Consider the following 20,956-nt stretch of genomic DNA (forward strand, 5'->3'; position numbering starts at 1 on the left):
GCGCAGCGGACAAACTTCCGCGCCGCGCTTCGCTCCGCGCCTCTTCGCGGGCACCCGATCCGCAAAACCGCCACGAAACCGCCACGAAATCGCCACGAAATCGCCCCAAAACGCGGTCACCCCACCCCGAGCACCCCCAGCACCGGGATCCTCCGCGCTCCCCTCAGCCCCTGAGCCCGCCCGGCGCTGCCCCGTTATCCTCGCACTGCCACGTGTCCAGAACTTTATTAATTATTATTATTATTATTAAATACCAGCCTAAAGCAACCCCAACCCCAGGGGATGGGCTCGGCCCCAGCGCTGCCAGAGCTCGGCCAGAGCCCTGAGGGAGGCTGAGGGCCGGGCTGGGCTGCTGGGGCAGGATCCCGGGATGGGCCGGGCTGGCTCCAGCCGGACATTCCCCATCCCTCCGCTCCCTGTGTGAGGCCATGGCCACTAGATGATGCTGCCGGGCAAGGGCCGGGGAATGAGAGGAGAGAGAAAGCAGCAGAGGAGGGAAATGGTGGATTTGGGGCGCTCCGGAGGGTCAGCCCTAGCCGTGAGGGGAGAGGGACGCTCCTGCCCCAGCGCGGCGATTGTTAATGGAATACCAGGAGAAATGCCCTCACAGCGCTGCTCTGGCAGAGAACAGCAAGGTGCTGCTTTGATTGGCCCAATTAATTACATTAAAAGGAAAGGGGGAGTTGGGTGTGTAAATAAGAAGGGTGAGGCTTAGCAGGAGCCGGAGCTGCTGAAATCTGAAATCTGGCAGGGCTGGTGATGTGACAGTGCTGGGTGTCAGGAAAATTAATCCACAAACACCAGAGTTTTATATCCATAAAGGAGACAGAGGAGTAATTTTATATATTCAAAAAAAAGGAGAGGCCATGGGGAGTCTCCTTTTTATCCCAATTTCCCTGCCACATTTCCCTCTCTCTTTCCCCATGGGCTGAGGTGCTTCAGAGCACAGATTTCTGATACCTAAGATTCCCCTCTAATGTACAACCCTCCCTTTTAATTTTTAATTCTTATAGAATTCATGTTTTTTCTCCATTGCTTCTTTCATCTTTCAATATCCAATTTAATTTATCAGCAAACCTGCAGTTTGTTTGTAAAGACAAGTATCTTTTTCCATTCAATAATCAGTGGAATCCTCCCCATTGATTCTCTTATCTCTCTCAGTGCTGGTTTTATCTACCAACAGACCCACAGCTTGTTTGTAAAGATAAATTCATCCTTTTCTGATGGGTGACATGGTGCTGGCCCATCAGGACCGTGGCTGTGCAGGAAATTTGCTGCCCACACTCTGCTGTGGTTCATCCCTTCTCCTTTCCATATCCTGGCCAGTTCTTCTCTCCATGAGGAATTTTTGGGGTGGTTGATTGCTGTCAGATCCTCTGGAGGAGGGTGGGAGGAGTGGAGAAAGCCCTTCCACATTTCACTAGGTGTGTTCTCTATTAATCACTGTTTCAACTCGGTTTTTCAGGCCAAAATTTGGCCAAGAGAAGAATGGGACAGAAAAGCAGGAGGCAGTGGGAGGGAATGCCTGAAATGTTATCCTTTCTCCACAGCCCTTCAGAAATGCTTCAGGGAAAAGAATTCATTTGAGCTGAAAATGCTCAGGGGTGTGGGGGAAGTGGAGCAGTTCTGGAGCAGCTGTCTGGAGCAGCTAGTGAGGTTGTTTAATTAACACTGCACTTGGCTACCAGCTACCTTGGAGCCAATTCCAGGGCGTTTTTGTTGCCTGGCAGGTGACACACAGCTGCTGGAGGAGTTCTCCCAGCACTAGGAGACCTTCCCCATGGCACAGAGACAGCAGGGGGGATTTCAGCAGCCCTGACTCATCTGTACCTGCATCTGGAAGGACTCTGTCCCCTCCCAGCCATAACATTTTATTCTTCCCTTCTTCTCATGCCAGCCTTTGTTTTAATTAGCTGTATTTTTAATCTTTGTGAGCAGAGCGAAATCCCAAGCAAGGAAGTGGTTTTATCCTGCTGGAAAACTTAATTAATGCTCCAGCAGAGAGCTGGATTTCCAAGCATGATGAAGGTTTGTGGATGAGGGTGACCCCATGGTGTTATTTAGTGAGGCTGCTGTTTCTCCCGACCACTTAAAACATTCTCCTTTTCTCCAGGACTTGTCCCAACCCTGTGATTTGTGCTGGGACTCCGGGGAATCCTCCCTGGGGTGTTTGGAGCCGCAGTCATCCTCACAGGGAGGAAGGACACGCTCCTGCTGATCACTGACTTGTCACCTCTTCCAGGTTGGATCCCAGCCATTCCCAGTGGCCCTGAAGCACTGGCCTCTGTGTTGGAGCAGACAGCTGAGGGAATTCTGTTTGCTTCATTCCCAGGATGAGCCAGGGGACTGGACAATCCAAACTGCTGGGAGCTCTGTCACTGGGAGCTTTGGAATCAAACCCAGGCACTGTGACCTGCCCAGGCTGCCTGGCTCTGGGTCCAGGGGCTCCCAGGGAGGCTGGAGAGTTGGGTGAGCTCTTTCCCTGCACTTCCCCTGGAATTGCCTCTGGATGAGCCCTGGGGAGAGCAGCAGGGCTCTCCTCCTGGGCAGAGCTACTAGGCTGCAGTGCCAGCAGGGGATACCTGTGGGGTTTATCTTCTGCCCACCTCCCCAGCTCTGCAACTGCAGTAGGAGCAGCAGATCCCCGGAAAACAGAGTGGGAAGAGACAGCCCGTGCTGCAGGGAGGGAGCAGGAGCAGCTCCTTTGTCTCCATTACCTGCTCAAGCCCCGGGGGGCTGATCCAGGGAAGGTGGGAGAGACACAAACAACACCACAGCGGCACAGCACAAAAGTTTATTTCGAATCCCAAATATTTATGATCAACACCTGGTAAATGGCCAGTGAAATTCGTTTGATGGTGTCATTAATCTGCAATAAAGCGTTTGTATTTTTAGAGTTGTTTGCACAGCGTTGACTCATCCCTGCCTGCCAGGAGGCTGCAGGGAGCTTCCCTGCCCTTTGTCTTCCCTGCCTTTTGCTCCTGCTGCTCAAATCAAACAGGGAAGGAGTGGGGTCTCACAGCAGCACACACAGAGGGGGATATCCCTGCTGTAATTCCTGCTGAATTGACCTGGGAACTGAGTGTGGTGGGTGAAGCCAGGTGGGTTTTGTGCTACGTGGCTGAATCCCAGAATGGTTTTTCTTGGAAAAAACCTTAAAGCTCATCCCATTCCACCCCCTGCCATGGGCAAGGACACCTTCCACCATCCCAGCTTGCTGTCCAGCCTGTCCTTGGACACTTCCAGGGATGATCCCTGTGTCCATGTGGCTGCCAGCCCCATGCTAGGGGCCCTGCTGGGTATGGATGCTGTCACTGCCAAGGAGCTGTGAAATGCCTGGTCCTCCCTGAAGAATTAATTGCTATTGGAACTCGTTATCATTGGTGAGATTTCTTTTGGTTAATGAGCAAAACTAATTAATGAGCCGGTCAGAATAAATTGACACGGAGGCAGGGAGTGGAGAAAGTGAGGAAGACCTGGGGAGATGGTGCCCAGCAGGACAGCTGGATTTGATAAGCACAAAAGGAATAAAAGCAGGGAGAAGAGGGGAGGGTAAACAAGCTCCTTCTCCTGCCAGGCATGGAGCCCTCCTGCTTGTTGTCCAGGGGTGACTGCATTTTTTGGGAATAACTCAGGTGGGAATACATGGCCACAGGCCCTCAGCAGCTTGTGCCTCCATGTGGGGCAAAGCACAATCAGAGTAAGCTGCTCCAGGGGACTTCAATCAAATATTCAAATCATTAATCTGGTTCTTCCCCGTGGTGTGACTTAATGAGGGTCGTTGGCATTTTTTCCCTTTCACAGTGAACAGATTTATTTTTCACTGGATAGCCCAACATCCACAGCTGGAACAAACCAACCCAACGCTGACCTACAAGTGAGGGACACGAGTGAGGGGTCCTGGCATGAGGAGCAGCCCAAGCTGGGTATGGGACACTCCTGGTGATGTTTCTGCATCAGTGAATGCCAGGGAATCATGGGATTATAGAATATCCTGAGTTGGAACCCACAGAATCATGGAGTGGTGCCAAAATCCAGGGGGTGCATCAGTGCTACTGCACATCCCTTATCCCAAGCAGCCCCTCAGCACCTTCCCAACCTCCAGAGAGGGGCTGACGCCATGGAAAGGGTGTAAAACCAGCTTTGGCAGCACCATAATGCTGGAGGAGGATGGAGCACCCACCTGGTGTGAGCTGGAGTTATTCCAGAGGCTCAGCAGGGTTCCAGCAGAGAGACACGAGCTGCTCAAAACCCAAAGAGCCACAGAGATTTCAGCCCCTGTGGCTCTGTCAGGTTGTGCTAAAATTCCTAATTAAGCCCCCTTGTCTGGAGGATGAGGTGGCCCCAGCCATTAAAACCCAGCCACGGCTTGAAAACTTAATAGGGGAAATTTAATGGATGAAGTCAATTGAATTATTCATCCCCAGAAAGCTTGTACAAATATCAAATGCTTATTAGCATTCATGCAACCTGTATGATCTCACAGCTCTGACAGATTAAGGTTGGGGCTAATTGCACCCAGGATGGCGTCAGATTTGGTGGTTGGTATTTTTGAAAGCTTTTTTTTCCTCCCCAGCACGACAAAGAGAATTTCAGATCGATGCCATCTGAGATTTACCCTTGAAGCAGAGCCCCTGTGATGGTTTCCTTCCTCAGCATGGTGGGTTTAAAATCCCTGTTTGATTCCTGCTCCTCAAGGGGTGCTGAGGTGGCTCTGGGCCAGCCCAGATGGACACAGCGCCCATCCCTGCGGGCTGTGGCTTTGCTGGAATGGAAAGTGCTGGGGCTGAGTCTGGTTGATAAATGGACAGGACTGAATGGCCATTAAAAATGCAAAATAGAAATCGATCCAATTAAATAATCATGACTTGCATTTACCCTGTGCTTTTCACTTCCGATCTTAAGCAAGGCTTGCAGACAGTCCAGGGGGAAATTGCTTAATGCTGCAGAGATTTAATCAACAAAATTAACACTGGCTGATATTAAATAGTTTCTCTGGTCCTGGCCAGGTTTGGGGATGCAGCTGTGGGGGTTTTGCACCTGCAGGTCCAGGTGAGTGTCCCCAAAAGAGGCACCAGGGAGCAATCCATGGTCACTCTCTGCTCTTGGAAAATTCAGCTGGAGCTTGATCCTCCCCACACTGCCAGGATGTTCCTGCAGGCTCATGGATGGGGTTTTGGGTCCTGATGAGCTTTGAGGGATTTGGGAAGGGCTTTGGGAAGGGTGAGAAGAGCCAGAGCCAGGAGCAAATATCCCAACCCATTCCCAAGGCTGCCGTGGCCTCAAGCCCTTTCAAGTTGTTCTGCACCCTCCTCTCCATCACCACCATCAGCCACCAACCCCGTGGTGAGAGGATTTCCCCCCTGAAGGGAATTCAGGTCCGGGGCCAGAAGGGAATGCAGGCTTTTTCCAGCAAAGCTGAATAATCCCAGCAGTAAATGACACCCTGAGTGTCCCCTGGTGCTGAGGGACACCCAGAGCATCCCCCACACCTCCAGGCAGGACTCAGCCTGGAGCAGAGGGATTCACCTCCCCTCCTTAAACTGCAGCAAAAGGAGTTTGCCATCCTCCCCAAAGCTCAGTTAATCACAGATTTTGTGGCTCTTTTCTGGAATTCCTCGCTATCCCACCGAGACAGAATCATTATTTACAATAATTCTAAATGACTCTTAATTACAGCAGCGCAGGTGCTCCTCGGAAGCAGCAGGATCGACATATGGAGACTCCAGGGTGAGGTGAGGGATTCTCTGAGCTCAGGGGGAGGTGGGAGAAGCCTCCAGCTCCAGCAGGGATGGTTCTCACCTGGTGGGGGGCTGCAGCTTGGAGAGGTTGAAGAAAGATTTTTCAGGGCATGCCGAGCTCCGGGAGCGGCACAAAGGGAGGCCACGCTTCCAGTTTATACAGTTTAATAGATGTGAAACAAGATACATTTCCTTTGGAGTAATGGATGCATCGATAACAGAAGATAAATGTGAAGGCATAAATATGAGGCGGCACGGAAGGAACCAAACGGAAACGACTGGATGGGTTCATTCCCCCCTGGGTGCCTACGGGCTCCTTCCTGCTCCTGTTTCCCCTGGCCATGGACACAGGGCCTGCAGGAGGGGTGGGGAACGAGGCTAAAAAAGGAAAATCAACCCCAAAAGCTGCAAAAATCCCCCCCACCCCCAAAGTGGTGTTAAGAGGTGACCTGGATTCCTCTAGAGGCTTCTGGAAGGGCCTTGGGAAGGGAATGTGTCCAGGGGTGGGGAGGGAGGGACAGGGAGGGAAACTGCCCAGAGGGGTTGGAGTTGTTCTGGCAGGAGGAGGACAAATCATCACCTTAAATGCTCACAGAGAACATCACCTACGACAGCTCTTTACACCTTTACACACTGTATCAATAATTTACTTAGAACTGCAGTAAACAAAATACATTTCTTAAATAATTTACTATTTATTTGTTCAGTTTTTTTTTTTTTTTAGTCTCTCTGTAAATGTAGGGGTTTTTTTCCCTTTTTTTCATTAGTCTTTTCTCTTTGTAACACAAGAAACCGTCTTTGTGCACGTTAGTTCAGATTATTGCGACGTTCAACCTGAATTTCAGTTTAAAAAAAGGGGGAAAAAAAGCAACAGGACAGTTGGACACACAAGAAGAATGAATAACTTATTATTATTGCACTGGCTACAATTCAGTAGTGATTTGGTTTTTTTGTCTGTAATTAGGACAACCTCTAAAGTACAAAAGAAAATGAGCAAGACATCAGAAGCATCAGCTGTGAGAAGAAGCTGGTGGGGTGATGGTGGAGGGAAAGGGAGGAAGGGAAGTGAGGAAAGAGGAGAAACATTTGGAAAATGAATGGCTGGAATAATTAATTCCACAGAAAACCCAAGGAAACACCACCCATATAATGCAAAAAACAGCATCTCTGTTTCTCTATAAAAATATGTGCATTATGAAGACAGAGTTTTTGTGGGTCTGTTTGTTTTTCCAGGTTTTCTTTTGTTGTTGTTTCCTTGTTTTGTAGCTCACAAATGCAGAATTTTTATTTATAGAACTGCTGATATACAGACAACGTCCAGCTCCCAGGCACTCCAACGTAACGCGACAGCTCGAAAAGGTGCCTCAGGAAAAGTTGAGCATCTTTAAAATTAAAAAAAACAAACAAAAAACCAAAAAAAACCCCAAACCCAACGAAACAACAAAACCCCAAGAGATCCTCCCCAAATCCCAACCACCACCACCTCCGACCCGAATCAATGTGATTGAGGCCACGGAGCGAGGTGGGAGGAATGAAGCCACCCCTGCACCAACTCTTAGAAAAGAAACCCCAAAACCTCTTGCCAAATCCCCCCCAAAACCCATCCCCAGTTTCCTCCAGCCGTTCGTTTGGTTTCTTTCTCTTTTTTTTTCTCCTCTGTGTGTGTGTGTGTGTGTGTGGTTTTTTTTGCAAACTTCCACAGCGCTTCCCAACGAGTGACCGCAGGGAGGGGACGGCCCCGGTGTCGGCCCTCGGTCCCCTCCTTTGGAACCCCCCATGGGTGACAAGCCCTTGAGACCCCCCCTGTCCCCCATCCCAGCAGCTATACTGGGTCATCCGCGCCTTCCTCTGTGGCGACAGTCACGGGGCCCAAGTCCTGCTTGTGCAGGGGGCTCTTGGCAGTGCCCAGCTGCTCTTTGCTCCTCTCGCTGTTGCCCCGCTGAGTTTTTAAGTGCTCCGTGTTTTTCAGCTCCGCGTCCGGCCGCGAGTCCACGGAGGCCGGCGTGGACTGGCCGCTGTCCAGCAGCTCCGAGAGGCTGCTCAAGGAGCCGCCGTCCAGCTGCTCGAAGGAGAAGTTGGGGATGCTCAGGTGCTCCCCACGGCACGAGGACTGGCTCTCCGGGAGCTCCAGGGACTCTCGGTACGCCGGGAACTCGCAGGACGGGGTTCTCCTCCGCAGCAGGGTGTTCTCGGAGGGTTTGGTGCGCGGGGCCGCCGCGCCGTCATCCTCCATGGGAGGATCTATAGAAATGCAGGGCGGGCTCATCTTCTTCTTCCTCCTGGCTCCGTGGATGTAGTCGGCCTCTGGCTGGACGTGGCCCAGGGGCCGCTGCTTGTCCTCGCCGGGCTCCTGGAAGCCGCAGTCCGGGGCGCTGCCGGAGGGGCAGATCTCGATGGAATGCCGCCGCTGCTCGTCGGCCCAGTTGGGCTTGCTGAGGAAGCCCTTGGTGTCGGTGCTGTAGAACTTCTTCAAGTCCTTCTCCCTGCGGGAGAGGCTGCTTGTGCTGCAGTTCTTGAGGGGCACGGGGGACGGGGCCGGGGAGGTGAAGGGCGACGTGGAGCGGCTGCCGGGGTCCGAGTGCTCCTCTGCCCAGTCTTTGGCCGAGCTGTTGATGTGCCGAACCTCCTCGTCAGCCAGGTCCGAGGGCTCGCCCTGGCAGCCCTCGGGGCTGGAGGGGCTGCCGGGGCTGGCGGTGCCCTGCGGCCGGAGCGGGGAGGACGGAGGGGAGAGGGGAGGGGAGGCTGAGAGGGGGGACTGGAGAGGGCTGGGGCTCAGGGAGCTCGGGGGCTGCTTTGCCGACGGCCGGGGCTCTCCGGGCTCTGCTGGCAGGCTGTCCTTGCGCTCCGCACTCGGTCCGTCCAGCGAGTCCGTGCGAACGGCCTCCTGCAAGGGGAGAGAAACGGGCTGAGAACCCGGGGATGTGCTGGGCAGCAGCTCCTGCACGGATGGACACACAGTCACAGACCCATGGGGGGCTGGAGGGGTTTACAGCTCATCCCCTTCCACACAGTCACAGACCCATGGGGGGCTGGAGGGGTTTAAAGCTCATCCCCTTCCACACAGTCACAGACCCATGGGGGGCTGGAGGGGTTTACAGCTCATCCCCTTCCACACAGTCACAGACCCATGGGGGGCTGGAGGGGTTTAAAGCTCATCCCCTTCCACACAGTCACAGACCCATGGGGGGCTGGAGGGGTTTACAGCTCATCCCCTTCCACACTCTGCCACGGGCACCTTCTGTATAGCAGCAGAGGGTTAATAAATGAGGTTTGCTTTGAGAAGTCTCTGACCAAGGCTGTTGGTATGGAGACCAAGAAGAGAAGAAGGAGAAAAGAAGATAACTAGGAAAAAAAAAAACCAAAAAACAACCTGCAAGTGTGGAAAGTATTTTTAGAAAGGTCCTGGGAAGAAGAGGGGTTAAAAATTTTCTGTCAATGTCAATGTTAAAATATAAAGATTTTTATATATTTAAATAAAATATAAAGCTTTTTATACATTTAAAATTGATATTTAAAATTAGTATTTAAAATTTGCATTTAAAAAATTGCAATTAAAATTTAAATTTAAAATTTGTATATAAAGTTTGTGTTTAAAATTGATATTTAAAATTTATATTGGAAACTTGTATTTAAAATTATATTTCAATTTTGTATTTAAGATTGATATTAAAAATTTGTGTTTAAAATTTATATTAAAAATTAATATTTAAAATTACATTCAAAATTAATATTTAAAATTAGTATTAAAATTTATATTTAAAAGTTGTATCAAAATTTATATTTAAAATTTATAGTTGAAATTTATACGAAAATTTATACGAAAATTTATATTTAAAATAATATTCAAAAATAATATTTAAAATTAGTATTTAAAACTTGTATTTAAATTTGTATTAAGAGTCTTTACTTAAAATTGATAGTAAAAATTTCAATTTAAAAATTACATTTCAAACGAACACGCCCAATTTACATTTAAAATTCATATTTAAGAATCCACTTACAATTTACATGTAAAACTTAAATGTTGCGTTGTGAGACAGGAAAGCAGGTGGCAGGGAAGGGAGGAGGCAGGTGCAGGGCAGACTCACCTGCCTGCAGAGCAGCTTGCAGAGGGCAGCAGAGCGGGGGGGCCCCTTGCAGCGCTGCCACTCCCCAGGGACCCTCAGCCAGGAGCTCCCCACGGGCTGCGAGCGGATGGACGTGATGGACCCTAGGGCAGGACACAGCAAAAGTCTGTGGGAGCCCAGGGTCTACCCCTGGACTCATTGGGGGGGTCTCAAACCCCCCTGGTGAGGGTCTCAAAGACTCTGAGTGAGACCCTGGTGTCACAGGTGCTGGATTCTAACCCCTGGGGGAAGTTGTCAGCACAAAGGGAATGGAAATAAGCTGCCAAAATTAGTGAAGTGTAAATTAGATTGTTGGAACGTAGATAAATAGACTTTTGGGAATGTTTAGGATAAGGGACACATGGCCAAGATGGAGAGTTTGGGGGGTGGACACCTTTTCCTCCTTCTTCTCCATGTCGTCCATGTTGGGTGACACGTTGGCACTCTTGGATTGGATGGGATCAGGGCTGGACCATTTAATAAAATTGTATTGTATTGGGAAAATTTTGTAACCATGTAATACGTAGTACAAACTATCTAAGATCAGCCCTGCCTTCAGCAGGCAGATTCCACCATGGATGCCAGGCTGAGCACACCCTGCTGGGCAAGCAAAAAGTGCCTGAGATATGAAACAATAAACAGTCCTTGGAAAAAAAGAGAAAACCATCTCCAGCAATCTCTCTTCAGCTGCTTCAGAGAAAACCAGGGTTTGAACCACCTTCCTGTCCCTCTGGGGTGACCTCGGGGCAAAGGAGAAACCCCAGACTGGGACAAGTCATTGCCTGGCCTGGTTTGAGGGAGAAGCTAAAAGGGGAGAAAATACAGCAGGGAGAAGGGAAAATCCTGTTGGGGATGGCTGTAATTCCAAACCTCAGCATAAATTGGGATTTTGATCTCTTTAGGGGATTTAATCCCTTTGGGATTAAAAGATTTGTCCCTTGTTCTCTCTGTTGATTTGAACCTCAAAAGTCCTAACATTTGTACTAAAAAATGCCCCCAAAATCCAGTGGGATTTCAGGGCTTTCTGAGGAAAAAAATGGGAAAATGAGTGGGCAAAATATCCGGAGAAAACAAGATTTTAAATGGCCCAAAACACCCTAAAATTGCATGAAAAATGGCTCAAAAACTCCTGAAATCCATACTAAATCACCTAAAATCTGCAAAAATTCCAGGGATTATTGGGAAAAACATCAGGAAAAATCCAGGAAAAATTCAGCCTAAACCTGTGAAAATTCCAGGGATTATCGGGAAAAACATCAGGAAAAATCCAGGAAAAATTCAGCCAAAACAACCTAGTAAAATCCCGCAAAATTAGCACTGAGAAACACAAAAATTGCCAGAAATCACATGAAAAATGGTCCCAAAAAGTCCTAAAATTTGGGGTTAAAAGCCTTGTCCTGTGTGCTGCTTCAAACCTCAGCAGGGAGGTCACAGGTGTTGGGGTGTCTGTGCAGGGCTCTGATCCTTGTGGGTCCTTTCTAACTCAGGATATTCTACACCTTCTGCAGGCCCAGGGCCACCACAGCCAGGGCTGGTCCCAGCTGGGCTCAGCGTGGTCCCAGGGCCACCAGAGTTCAGGTGCCACAGCCCAGGTACCACCAGGGCTTGTCCCCAAGGCTCAGCGTGGTCCCACCAGGAGCTGCTCCAAGTGCTCTGACATCCCCGAGCTCGGGACAGGCTGGAATCTTCCCTTCCCAAAGCCTCACGGGCTGGCTCTGAAGTCCATCCCTCCTCCCCAGCCCATCCGTGGTGCTGCTTTACAGCACTTGGGAGTTGTTTGAAAGATCTCCTGCTCCTCTGGTTTTTTGGCTGCAGGATTTATTGTCCTCATTAGTTTGAAAGCCAGCGTCTGTTCCTGCAGTGCTGCCCAGCTCCGTGTTGAAAACACCCTTATCCATCACTCCAAGAGATCTCACCCAGGGGTCAGGGAACTTGAACTCCTGACAAAAGCCATCCAGACACATCACAGTTGCACTCCACTGACAGATTTGTTGGTAGGGACAAAGAAAAGTGAGTGTTTAATAATTTTTCTTTTGGAGTTTTTCTCCAGAACACCATAGAAGGAATTACCACCCCCACCCCGCTTCACCCCAGTCTTTTTGGGGGCTCTCCTAGACCTGAGACTGTGCTGTTCATGTGCTATTCCAGGCTTTATAAAATGCTTTTTATGATGCAGAAAAACTCTGACATAAAACCTGTCACAAACATGGTCATAAAATCCAGACCCAATGCTCTACTCCCTGTCCTCAGTTGGAATTTCCTCCTGTTGGAAACTTTCCATCGAGCTCTCATTTAGGAAACTCAAACCCCCTCCAAACTGGATGTTCAGGAGCACTGAAGATCTCTGGAGTTGGATAATTTTTCTCTTATTTTTTCTAGGAAATCAGCAAACTGTATCTAAAACCAAAATATCCAGAGATCTGCTCATCCCACAAGATTTTCACTGCTGGGAGAAGATCAGATATCCTGAAGCCTGTGGAAACACAGCTGCTCATGGGAGTCTCCTTGGGCTCAGTTTTATTTGGATATAATTTATGGATCTGTGACTTGAAGCAGGGTTTGGGCAGCTCAGGAGCAGCACAGCTTGGGGTGCTGCTGGTTTAGCCACCAGGTAAAAAATCATATCCATCATATCCATCATATCCATCCCTCCAGTGCTCTTGGAGAGAAATTAAGGAATTTGGGAAACATCAGAGAATTCTTGGTGGGTTCTACCCACCCCTGCCAACATCCCAGCAGTTTTATATGGATATAAATCCTGCTTTACAGCTGCTCCAGGGATGAAAAGCAGCCCTAGGAGGCCGCCCGTGAAACTCAACCTCTGTTTTCTTTCCTTCACGAGGAATTTGCAGGTGAAATAATAATAATAAACACTGAGCAGAGAACATGGCCTGGCTCCCAGAGAGTCTGAACAAACACAGAGTTCCTTCTCCCAAGGAAATCAGAGCAAATCAGGGTGTGCAAACCCACTGAGCAGTTCTTGCATTTCAAACCATGCTGGATGAAAGGAAACCAGGCTGGGCAAAGTTGTTGGGAGCCACTCCAGGAGCAGTGTGCTTTAGGGAAGGCAGAGATTGTGTTTCAGATCAATTTCCCCTTCAGAACAGCTCGACAAAAGAGACAGAAAGGCATTTTCAGGGGGATGTGCTTGGATGAAGGGGATGAATGCCCCCTCAAAGGCTCTGTGATTCCTGGATTATGGGGTCTCTCCATGGGGTCTCTCCATGACATTCATTACAAGGTTGGGTTTGGGAAGAACCAGAGAGTGGTTTCTAATCTTTGTACTCCCAAAGAAATTCCTGCAGCTCTGGACTCGCTGTGTGGTGCTGAAAGGCACTGCCCTGAGGCTGCAGCCTGCCTGAAACGATGAGGAATTGTGCTGGAAGCAATCCCAACTCCAGCTTTTATTCCTGTGGATGTTATTGATCTGCAGGCAGGAGCCAGAGGGAAAGCAGGGCTCCCATTTCCTCAGCTAAAAACCTGGACCTGTGCTTGGGAGCTTCACTTCTCCCCAGACATCTGAGCCACCAGCTTGCTCCTGGGTAAGTGATGGCTTGTAATGCAGACTTTTCTATTTAGTTACAAAATACTACTTAGAGTTATGAAGAAGAAGGTGAAAAAGGACAAACTTCTATTCTGAAACTTCTATCTTGTTTTATCCATATATTACTATATTTTAAAACTTTAAATTTTTCACTGTGTGATATTACACACTTTCATTTAAACTACACACTTACAATTTTGGTTCTGTTGAATTTTGGAAGCCTTTTCCACTGCTTCAGGTTAAATGCAGTGTTCTTCTGGGGGTTATTGTCTGTTAGCACAGGAAGTCTAAAATTCTCAGTGACGAGGGTTCCAACAGCGATGGAAATGTGGAATTACTTGGGAAATGTGGGAAACCACTGTTGTGCTGATGGAATTAAATGAATTAAGTGGGAGCAAACCCTGCTCAGGCCATGCTTGGTTGGTTGCTCCCCACTGAACCCCCTTGTACAGCTGCTGCCTCGTGGCTGCAATCAGGGAATTGGAAAGACTGGGGAAGACCACAGATTCCAGTGAATCCATTAATTTCATTAATCCAGCACTGCCAAGGACAGCACTAAATCAAGTCCCCAAGTACCAGATCCAGGTTATTTGAACCCTTCCAGGGATGGTGACCCCAGCACTCCCCTGGGAGCCTGTTCTTATGCTTGAACACTCTCCCAGAGAAGGAATTTTCCCTGATATCCAATCCAAGCCTCCCCTGGCAGAACTTGAGGCTGTTTCCTCTCATCCTGGCTGGAAGCAGAGCCTCACCCTGCACCCTCCTGTCAGGGAGTTGTGGAGAGTGAGAACTTTCCCCCTGAGCCTCCTTTCCTCCAGGCTGAGCCCTCCAAGCTGCTACAGCCTCTTCCCTGGACACTCTCCATCCTTCTTGTGAGGAACCCAACACTGCCCGAGAGCAGGGGAATCTGCAGGGCTGGTACCTCTTGGGGCTTTGCAGGGGTAGGTCTCCATCTCCACCTCGCGCAGGGGCAGCGGGGCCTGGGCCGGGGTCACGGGCCGGAACATGTAGCTGTCGTTGGGCAGGGAATGCATCCGGGACACGGAGATCTTACGGACTGTCAGCAGGTTCTGGGGATCCTGGGGCCTCAGGGAGGCTGCACTGCCCTGCACAGCAATGAGAAAGGGAAGTTATGGGGTGTCTTAGGTTAGGATGTGACCAGAAGTATGGATTGTGTCACTGTCTGTTGAGACCAGGTGGGGCAGCGATCCTTATCTCCATGGGAGAGATCTGCTGTTAATGGGTCATCTGTTAAACCAGGTAGGGCAATCATCTTTATCTTTCCCACAACCCATCCTCCCTCCAGGAGATACCTCCTGTTAATGGGCCATTGAGTCCCAGTGCATGACTGATAAAATTGCATCATCCCACTGGGAGATGCTCCAGCCAGGGGGAGGAGCCAAGCCCTAGATAAAAACTGAGATTTGGAACACCAAAGCAGCCTTTTCCACTGGATTCCAGACGAAAGCCAGACCTTTCCACATCATCCCTGGACCTTCAGAAGTAAACTGCTTCAACCACTGCCACTGCAGGAGGATGCAGCCACCATTGAATGGGACTGCATCCAACACCCTGACTGATGGGTGTCAGGTTGCATTCTGACTGTGACAGTGTTTTGGGATTGTTCTTTGTAATCCTGTATTTCTATTTTAATTTTGCTAGTAAAGAACTGTTATTCCTATTCCCATATCTTTACCTGAGAGCCCCTTAATTTCAAAATTATTATTATAATTTGGAGGGAGAGGTTTACATTCTCCATTTCAAAGAGAGGCTCCTGCCTTTCTTAGCAGACACCTGTTCTCCAAACCAGGACATGGGGGAATTCCTTCTCTTTTTTGCTTCCAAACCTTGTGCAGGTGTCTCACCCAGAGCCTGCAGCTGTGGTGATGCAGGACAGCAAAGTGACACTGAGGGAAGAGCTCAGGATGGGGCTGGAATAAAGGGAGGCATCAAAGACCCAGCACTAGAAAAGTCAATTCTTTGTTCAAAGTCAACTCTTGGACACGAAGGGAGAAAGGAAAGGCCAGGAAAAGGATGAAGAAAGCAGCATTCCTCATATTTTCCTGATCTGAGGTTCCAAGGAGATGCTTACAGGAGGCCTGAGGATGGCATCCTTCTCCTCAAACAGAGGACAGAGGGGCCATAACAAATCCTTCTGGAAATTCTCCCCAAAACACACTCACAGGCAGACATTTAAACACACTTAACCACTGCACACCTTGAGGCCTCTCTCCTAAAACCTGGAAGATTTTGGGCAGCACTGGGCCCTGAAGAAGGAGGCAGAGGGAAGGAGACATCGTGGCAGTGAGGGTGGGGGTGTGGAGCCTGTCTGGGGGTAGAAATGGGAATTTTCTTTGTTGTCACTGAAATGGGTCTGGTTGGAAGTGCCCACACAGAGCACACACAAACCTTAAACCTGCTCAGCAAATCCATCCTGGGCTTACAGGAAGATTTAGGGACACAAATGATGTCTCTGAGGTGCTGATGGAAAAGCTGGGAGGTGATGCCACGACTTGGCCAAGTGTTGGGGGAGCAGGAGCCCCTGGGCCAGGCCCTGCAGCCTGGCTGGACAGGTTTCCCTCCCAGGTTACCCTTTTATCTAAACCACAGCTAATCCCCCTGGTTTTCCATTAATGTCAGCCTCCCAGTGACTGATTGAAAACATTTTCTCAGCTGCATGTCTTAAATTAAATGTATTTTGCTTTGCTCTGCTGGGCTGTTTTCCCTCTCTGCCAGCAAAACCTGTCCCTGAGATCCCTCAGGTTTGGAGCTCACCAAGGATCTGGTTAAATCTGTTTTTTCCCTTGTATTTCTGGATAATAAATGTCTTTCCTCAGCTCCCTGAAGATGCACACCCCAAGATGAATTACTCCATGCTTGCACCCTGTGGAGCCTGGCTGGGAAGGGGAGGCCAGCAGGTATTTACAGCTCATTGGCATCCAGCTCTGCCAAGTGTGGCTGTGCTCAGGAGCCACCCAGGGCTCTCAGCTGATGGATTAAAGCCTCAGCAGCCAGTGCCAGTTGGTCTTTGGCCATCCCAGCTCATCAGCTCCATCCCCACCTGAGCTGGGGACAGCCTGGGGCTCCTTCACAGCCTGGAGCCACACTGAGAACAAAAGGTCTCAGCACTCGAACAGAAGGATCTCAGGATTTGGCTCCTAAAGCTCAGCTTGTCTTTGGCTGGAACAAATGAACAGAAAGCCCTTCTTGACATCAGCCACTTCAGTTTTTAAGGGTTCAGCTGTTGAGACCTGACTGAATTAAGGACGTGGGGAAATTTCAAATGAAATAAGTGCTTGAAATATGAACCACGGACGGGAAATTTGTTGGCTGCCACCTGGAGAGCTGCTCTGGACAGTGAGGATGGTTTGGAGATGTCACTGCTGCTCCTCCTCCTTGCTGGGAAACAGCTGATGCATTCCAAAGCCTGATCCCATATCCTGGGAATCAGAAACCTGGGCATGTGGGGTGACGGGGAGCAGAGGGGAATGAAGCTCTTCTGGTTTGCTTGGAATCTCCCTGGAGCATCTCCTGAATCCCCAGCTCTGGGCATTGCTGGAAGTCTGAGGTGTTGATCCTCCTCTGCCTTAATTTTCTCAGTATCATAAACAAGTTCTTAAAACAACAACAATAAAATCAAACCTGACACTGTTTTCTCCACAAAGAAAAACTCTGCCTGCAGTTCTGGGTTTCACATTTGAAGCCATGCTGCTCACACATCACCCTGCACACCAAATGCATATTTTAAGGGCTAAAAAGAGGATTTCACTCCTATCCCACACTGGGCTGATTCCTCTGGGATTTCCCAGCTGGAAAGGACAGAGGCTGGAAAGGTTGTGGCTGTGAAGGGACAGGTTTGGGACAGTTCAGCACAACACCACGATGGCTAGGACATCATGGCAGGACATGGTGGGAAGTGCAGCAGGAACCTCCCCATCTCCAGGGTTAAAAGGAGGCTTTTAACCTCAGGGTTAAAATGGTTATAAAATGTGTGTGATAAATTCAGTGGGGTGGAAGGAAAGGTTGGGTTTGGTGGTGTGTTGGGTTGGTGCTCAGAAATGTGTCTTTGGGTGTGGCAGTCACCCTGATCTCCTGGCACATATTATCTGCTAATGGGCCATCTTTAAACCAGCTGGGGCAATCATCTTTATCTTCCCACAGCCCATCCTCCCTCCAGGAGATATCTCCTGTTAATGGGCCATTGTTTAAAACTGGGTGTGGCAGTGCCCCTGATCTCCTGGCACACATTATCTGCTAATGGGCCAGCTTTAAACCAGCTGGGGCAATCATCTTTATCTTTCTCATGACCCACCCTTCAGGAGGTATCACCTGTTAATGGGCCATTGTTAAAAACTGGGTGGGGTAGTGACCCTGATCTCCTGCCACATATTATCTGCTAATTGGCCAGCTTTAAACCAGCTGGGGCAATCATCTATCTTCCCACAGCCCATTCTCCCTGCAGGAGATATCTCCTGTTCATGGCCATTGAGACCCAGTGCATGACTGATAAAATTACATCATCCCTCTGAGAGATGCTCCACCCAGGGGAGTAGCCAAGCCTTTCCTACCCAGATAAAAACTGAGATTTTGGACAGCAAGTTATCCATCTTCCCACTGGATTCCAGGACACCTGGCTCCTGGTGTCCTTGGGCAGCATTGGAAGATGGGAAAAACCCAAGGAGAATGCACTGTTTGCAATCCCAGCCTGTGTGAAAGGATGTGCCCTCTCTTCCCTCGCTTAGAAAAGCAACCTGTGCATTTCCCTGCAGGAATGTCTGTCAGGAACAACATTCAAATAGTCAATTCCCCATTGCTGTGTAACCAAATCTTTTTCCTTGCCCTAATGGAGTCTGATAGATTTCACAAAAATCTAATTTAATGTAATTTAATCTCCAAGCCCCCACTGATTTCGCGGTAGATTTATTTGTGATCGTGGTGACAGAGCAATTCCATGTTCACTCTTAATCACAGGCTGCTGACATGGGATGAGACAATTATCTCACACCCTCCTTCCCCCCCTGCACTTCTGATTGTTTTCCTGGAGGATTGATAGGAATCAGTGTCTGGAAAATCAGCCCAGAAACCTCCAGCCCCTCAAGTCCTACATGTCCTAAGCAGAGCCAGTGGGGAGCTGCAGGTTTATACCAGCAATGGATTACTGCAGGATCCTCTGGAAATCCCAAAGTGGGATTAAACAGAACCTGAGCAGTGCCATGTGAAAAGAATTTATCTCATCCCGTGCCAGGGCTCCCAGTGCCAACAATCCCAGGTTTTTTGGGATTGCTCAGGTTGGTTCTGCTGAAATGACAAGGTCCTGAAAAATGGCCAGGACAGCAGGACAGGGACCTGTGGCTTTTATAGCTCTGAACTTAAAATCCACAACCTGAGAATGAAGTAGACAAATGGACTTCCAATCCTCCTCTGGAATTATGGCCAGGATAATGTTTCCAGCACCTTCCACCTGCAGGAGCCCTGGGAGCTGGCTCAGGGTGTGGGGTGGTGGTGACATCCCTGCTGTAGCGGCTGGGACAGCTCCTTGTCTCCCATCCTCTGGCTCCGTGTGGAATCTGCTGGTCAGACCAGTGGGATCCATCCCCTCCCCACCCCAGCTCTGTGCAGGCTCTCACCAGGGCTTGGTGCTGCCCTTTGCTGAGCTCCTGGTTCCTGTGCAGCTCCTGGCTCTCTGCAGCCACCCCCCCGCTCCTGCTCCCGTCGGCGGCGTTGGTTCCTCTGGACATCTCCAGCTCGATCTCAGCATCCATCTCTGCATCCTCCTTGGCCTCCTTGTTGCTCTCCTCCAGGTGCTTCATCAGCACTGCCACCACCACGTTGACCAGGACGAACTGGGCGATGAGGACGAAGGTGACGAAGTAGACGGGGGAGATGACGGGCAGGTAGGTGAGGCAGTGCTTGTCCTCCCGAGTGCACTCCCGGAGCGTGTCCTGCAGCAGGGAGGGACAGGCAGACATTAGTGAGGCTCTGCTCGGCCTCCAGGTGCAGAAACAACTAAAGAAACACAGACTGGCTATGGCTGAAATGGAAAAGAGAAAATATGAGATGGTGAATTTGCAGCACTTATGAAGAAGGGGAATGGGCTGGCCAGAACTTTTGGATTTCCCATCCCTACAGTGTTCCAGGCTGGGTTGGACAAAGCATGGAGAAACCTGGTATGGTGGAAGGTGTCCCTGCCCATGGATCAGCTTTAAGGTCCCTTCAACCCAAACCATTCCATGATCCTGTGATTCCATGATACATCCCAAACACATGCTTGCTCCTCCCAGACAAAAAACCTGGCATCATTTTCCTTAAATATTATATCCAGGAACAAACCTTCAGGCTGGCTGAGACTTAGTACAAACCTCTGCTTAATAACACACCTGGCTTTTACATCAGGAAGCCTCATTTTGATGTTTTAAGTGGAAACAGTTTTGTTTTCACCCAAGAGATGCCTAAATCTTTGAAAACTGTACCTACAGCTCTCCCAGAAGAGGAAGTCCCCAGGGACTGCACACACCTTCATGATCCCGTTCCAGTTGTCCCCCGTGGACACCCTGAAGAGGGTGAGGAAGGCCATGCCAAAGTTGGTGAAGGTGGCATGGCGGCTCAGGCCTTCACAGGGATTCTCATCAGTGCAATCTGTGGGACAGGGAAGGAGCAGCACATCAGCCAAGGCATGCTGGATTATCCACAGCAGCCCCCAAAGCTGGGGCTGCCACCCTGAGCTACATCCCACGGATTCATGGCATCAGGGGGTGGTGATGTCCTGCTCAGCAGGAACAGGGAGGGCAGGGGGAAAGGTGATTTCAGCTGGAGCACCTTGGGACAGGACACCAGGAGCTGTGGAAATGCTGCTGGTGGACTTTTCATCCCTGGAAACATTCAAGGCCAGGTTGGACGGGATCTGAAGCAAGCTGGGCTGGTGGAAAGTGTCCCTGCCATGGCAGGGGGTGGCACTGGATGGCTTTCAAGTCCTTTTAAAACCAAACCCTTCCCTAATTCCATGATCTTATGATTTCTGTCATTTTCTTTACTCTGCTCTACAGCCTCCTTTGTCTGTTTTCCTGTTGCTTGCGTCGTTGCCTTGATGATTTTTTACATCCACCACGAGGGATATTTTCACTGAGATAAAGTGGAGCAATTTGACATTTTCCCCCTGAGAATTAATAGCCTAATGAATGCAAATTGAACATATGAAATATCCATCTTCCCATAAAACACAGCCTCGTTAAATATCCATTAGGACAGGCAGCAATGGCTCTTGGTTGGGCATTTCAGTCTTAGGTAATTATTCTGAGGTAAATTGGAAGGAAAAACAAAAAAAAAAAAGCCAAGAAAAACCCACAAATGACCAGTCCTGGGGGAGAGAGGGCTGATGGTTCTTGTGGCTGGTGTGGACTGACCAGGAAAAAGGAGAGAATATTCCCATTAAACTGGGCTGGGAAGCAGAGTCCTGCCCCAGTGGGATTCTCTGGGCTGGCATTGCCCAGCTGTGTGTGGAAACACCAGAAGAGCCATTTTTCACCTCTGTGACTGAACAAATACACCCATAATTCCAGGGATGGAAT

General features: G+C 49.5%; 1 protein-coding gene across 2 annotated transcripts in view; it reads right to left on the reverse strand.

Moving 5' to 3' along the window:
* Window positions 1–5,889: 5,889 nt before the first annotated feature.
* The window catches only part of CACNA1H (calcium voltage-gated channel subunit alpha1 H), a 113,050-nt gene continuing 97,983 nt past the window's right edge, over window positions 5,890–20,956 (reverse strand). For both annotated transcript variants that reach the window (XM_079320254.1, XM_079320253.1), the window contains exons 29-33: window positions 19,906–20,027; window positions 19,019–19,333; window positions 14,314–14,497; window positions 9,830–9,951; window positions 5,890–8,625 (exon numbers count right to left, since the gene is read on the reverse strand). In XM_079320254.1, the coding sequence (XP_079176380.1) occupies window positions 7,564–8,625; window positions 9,830–9,951; window positions 14,314–14,497; window positions 19,019–19,333; window positions 19,906–20,027 (1,805 nt within the window). In that variant the 3' untranslated portion in view covers window positions 5,890–7,563. The remainder of the gene's footprint in view (window positions 8,626–9,829; window positions 9,952–14,313; window positions 14,498–19,018; window positions 19,334–19,905; window positions 20,028–20,956) is intronic.

The sequence above is a fragment of the Erithacus rubecula genome (assembly GCF_903797595.1).
Source record: "Erithacus rubecula genome assembly, chromosome: 17".
In the NCBI taxonomy this organism is placed as follows: domain Eukaryota; kingdom Metazoa; phylum Chordata; class Aves; order Passeriformes; family Muscicapidae; genus Erithacus; species Erithacus rubecula.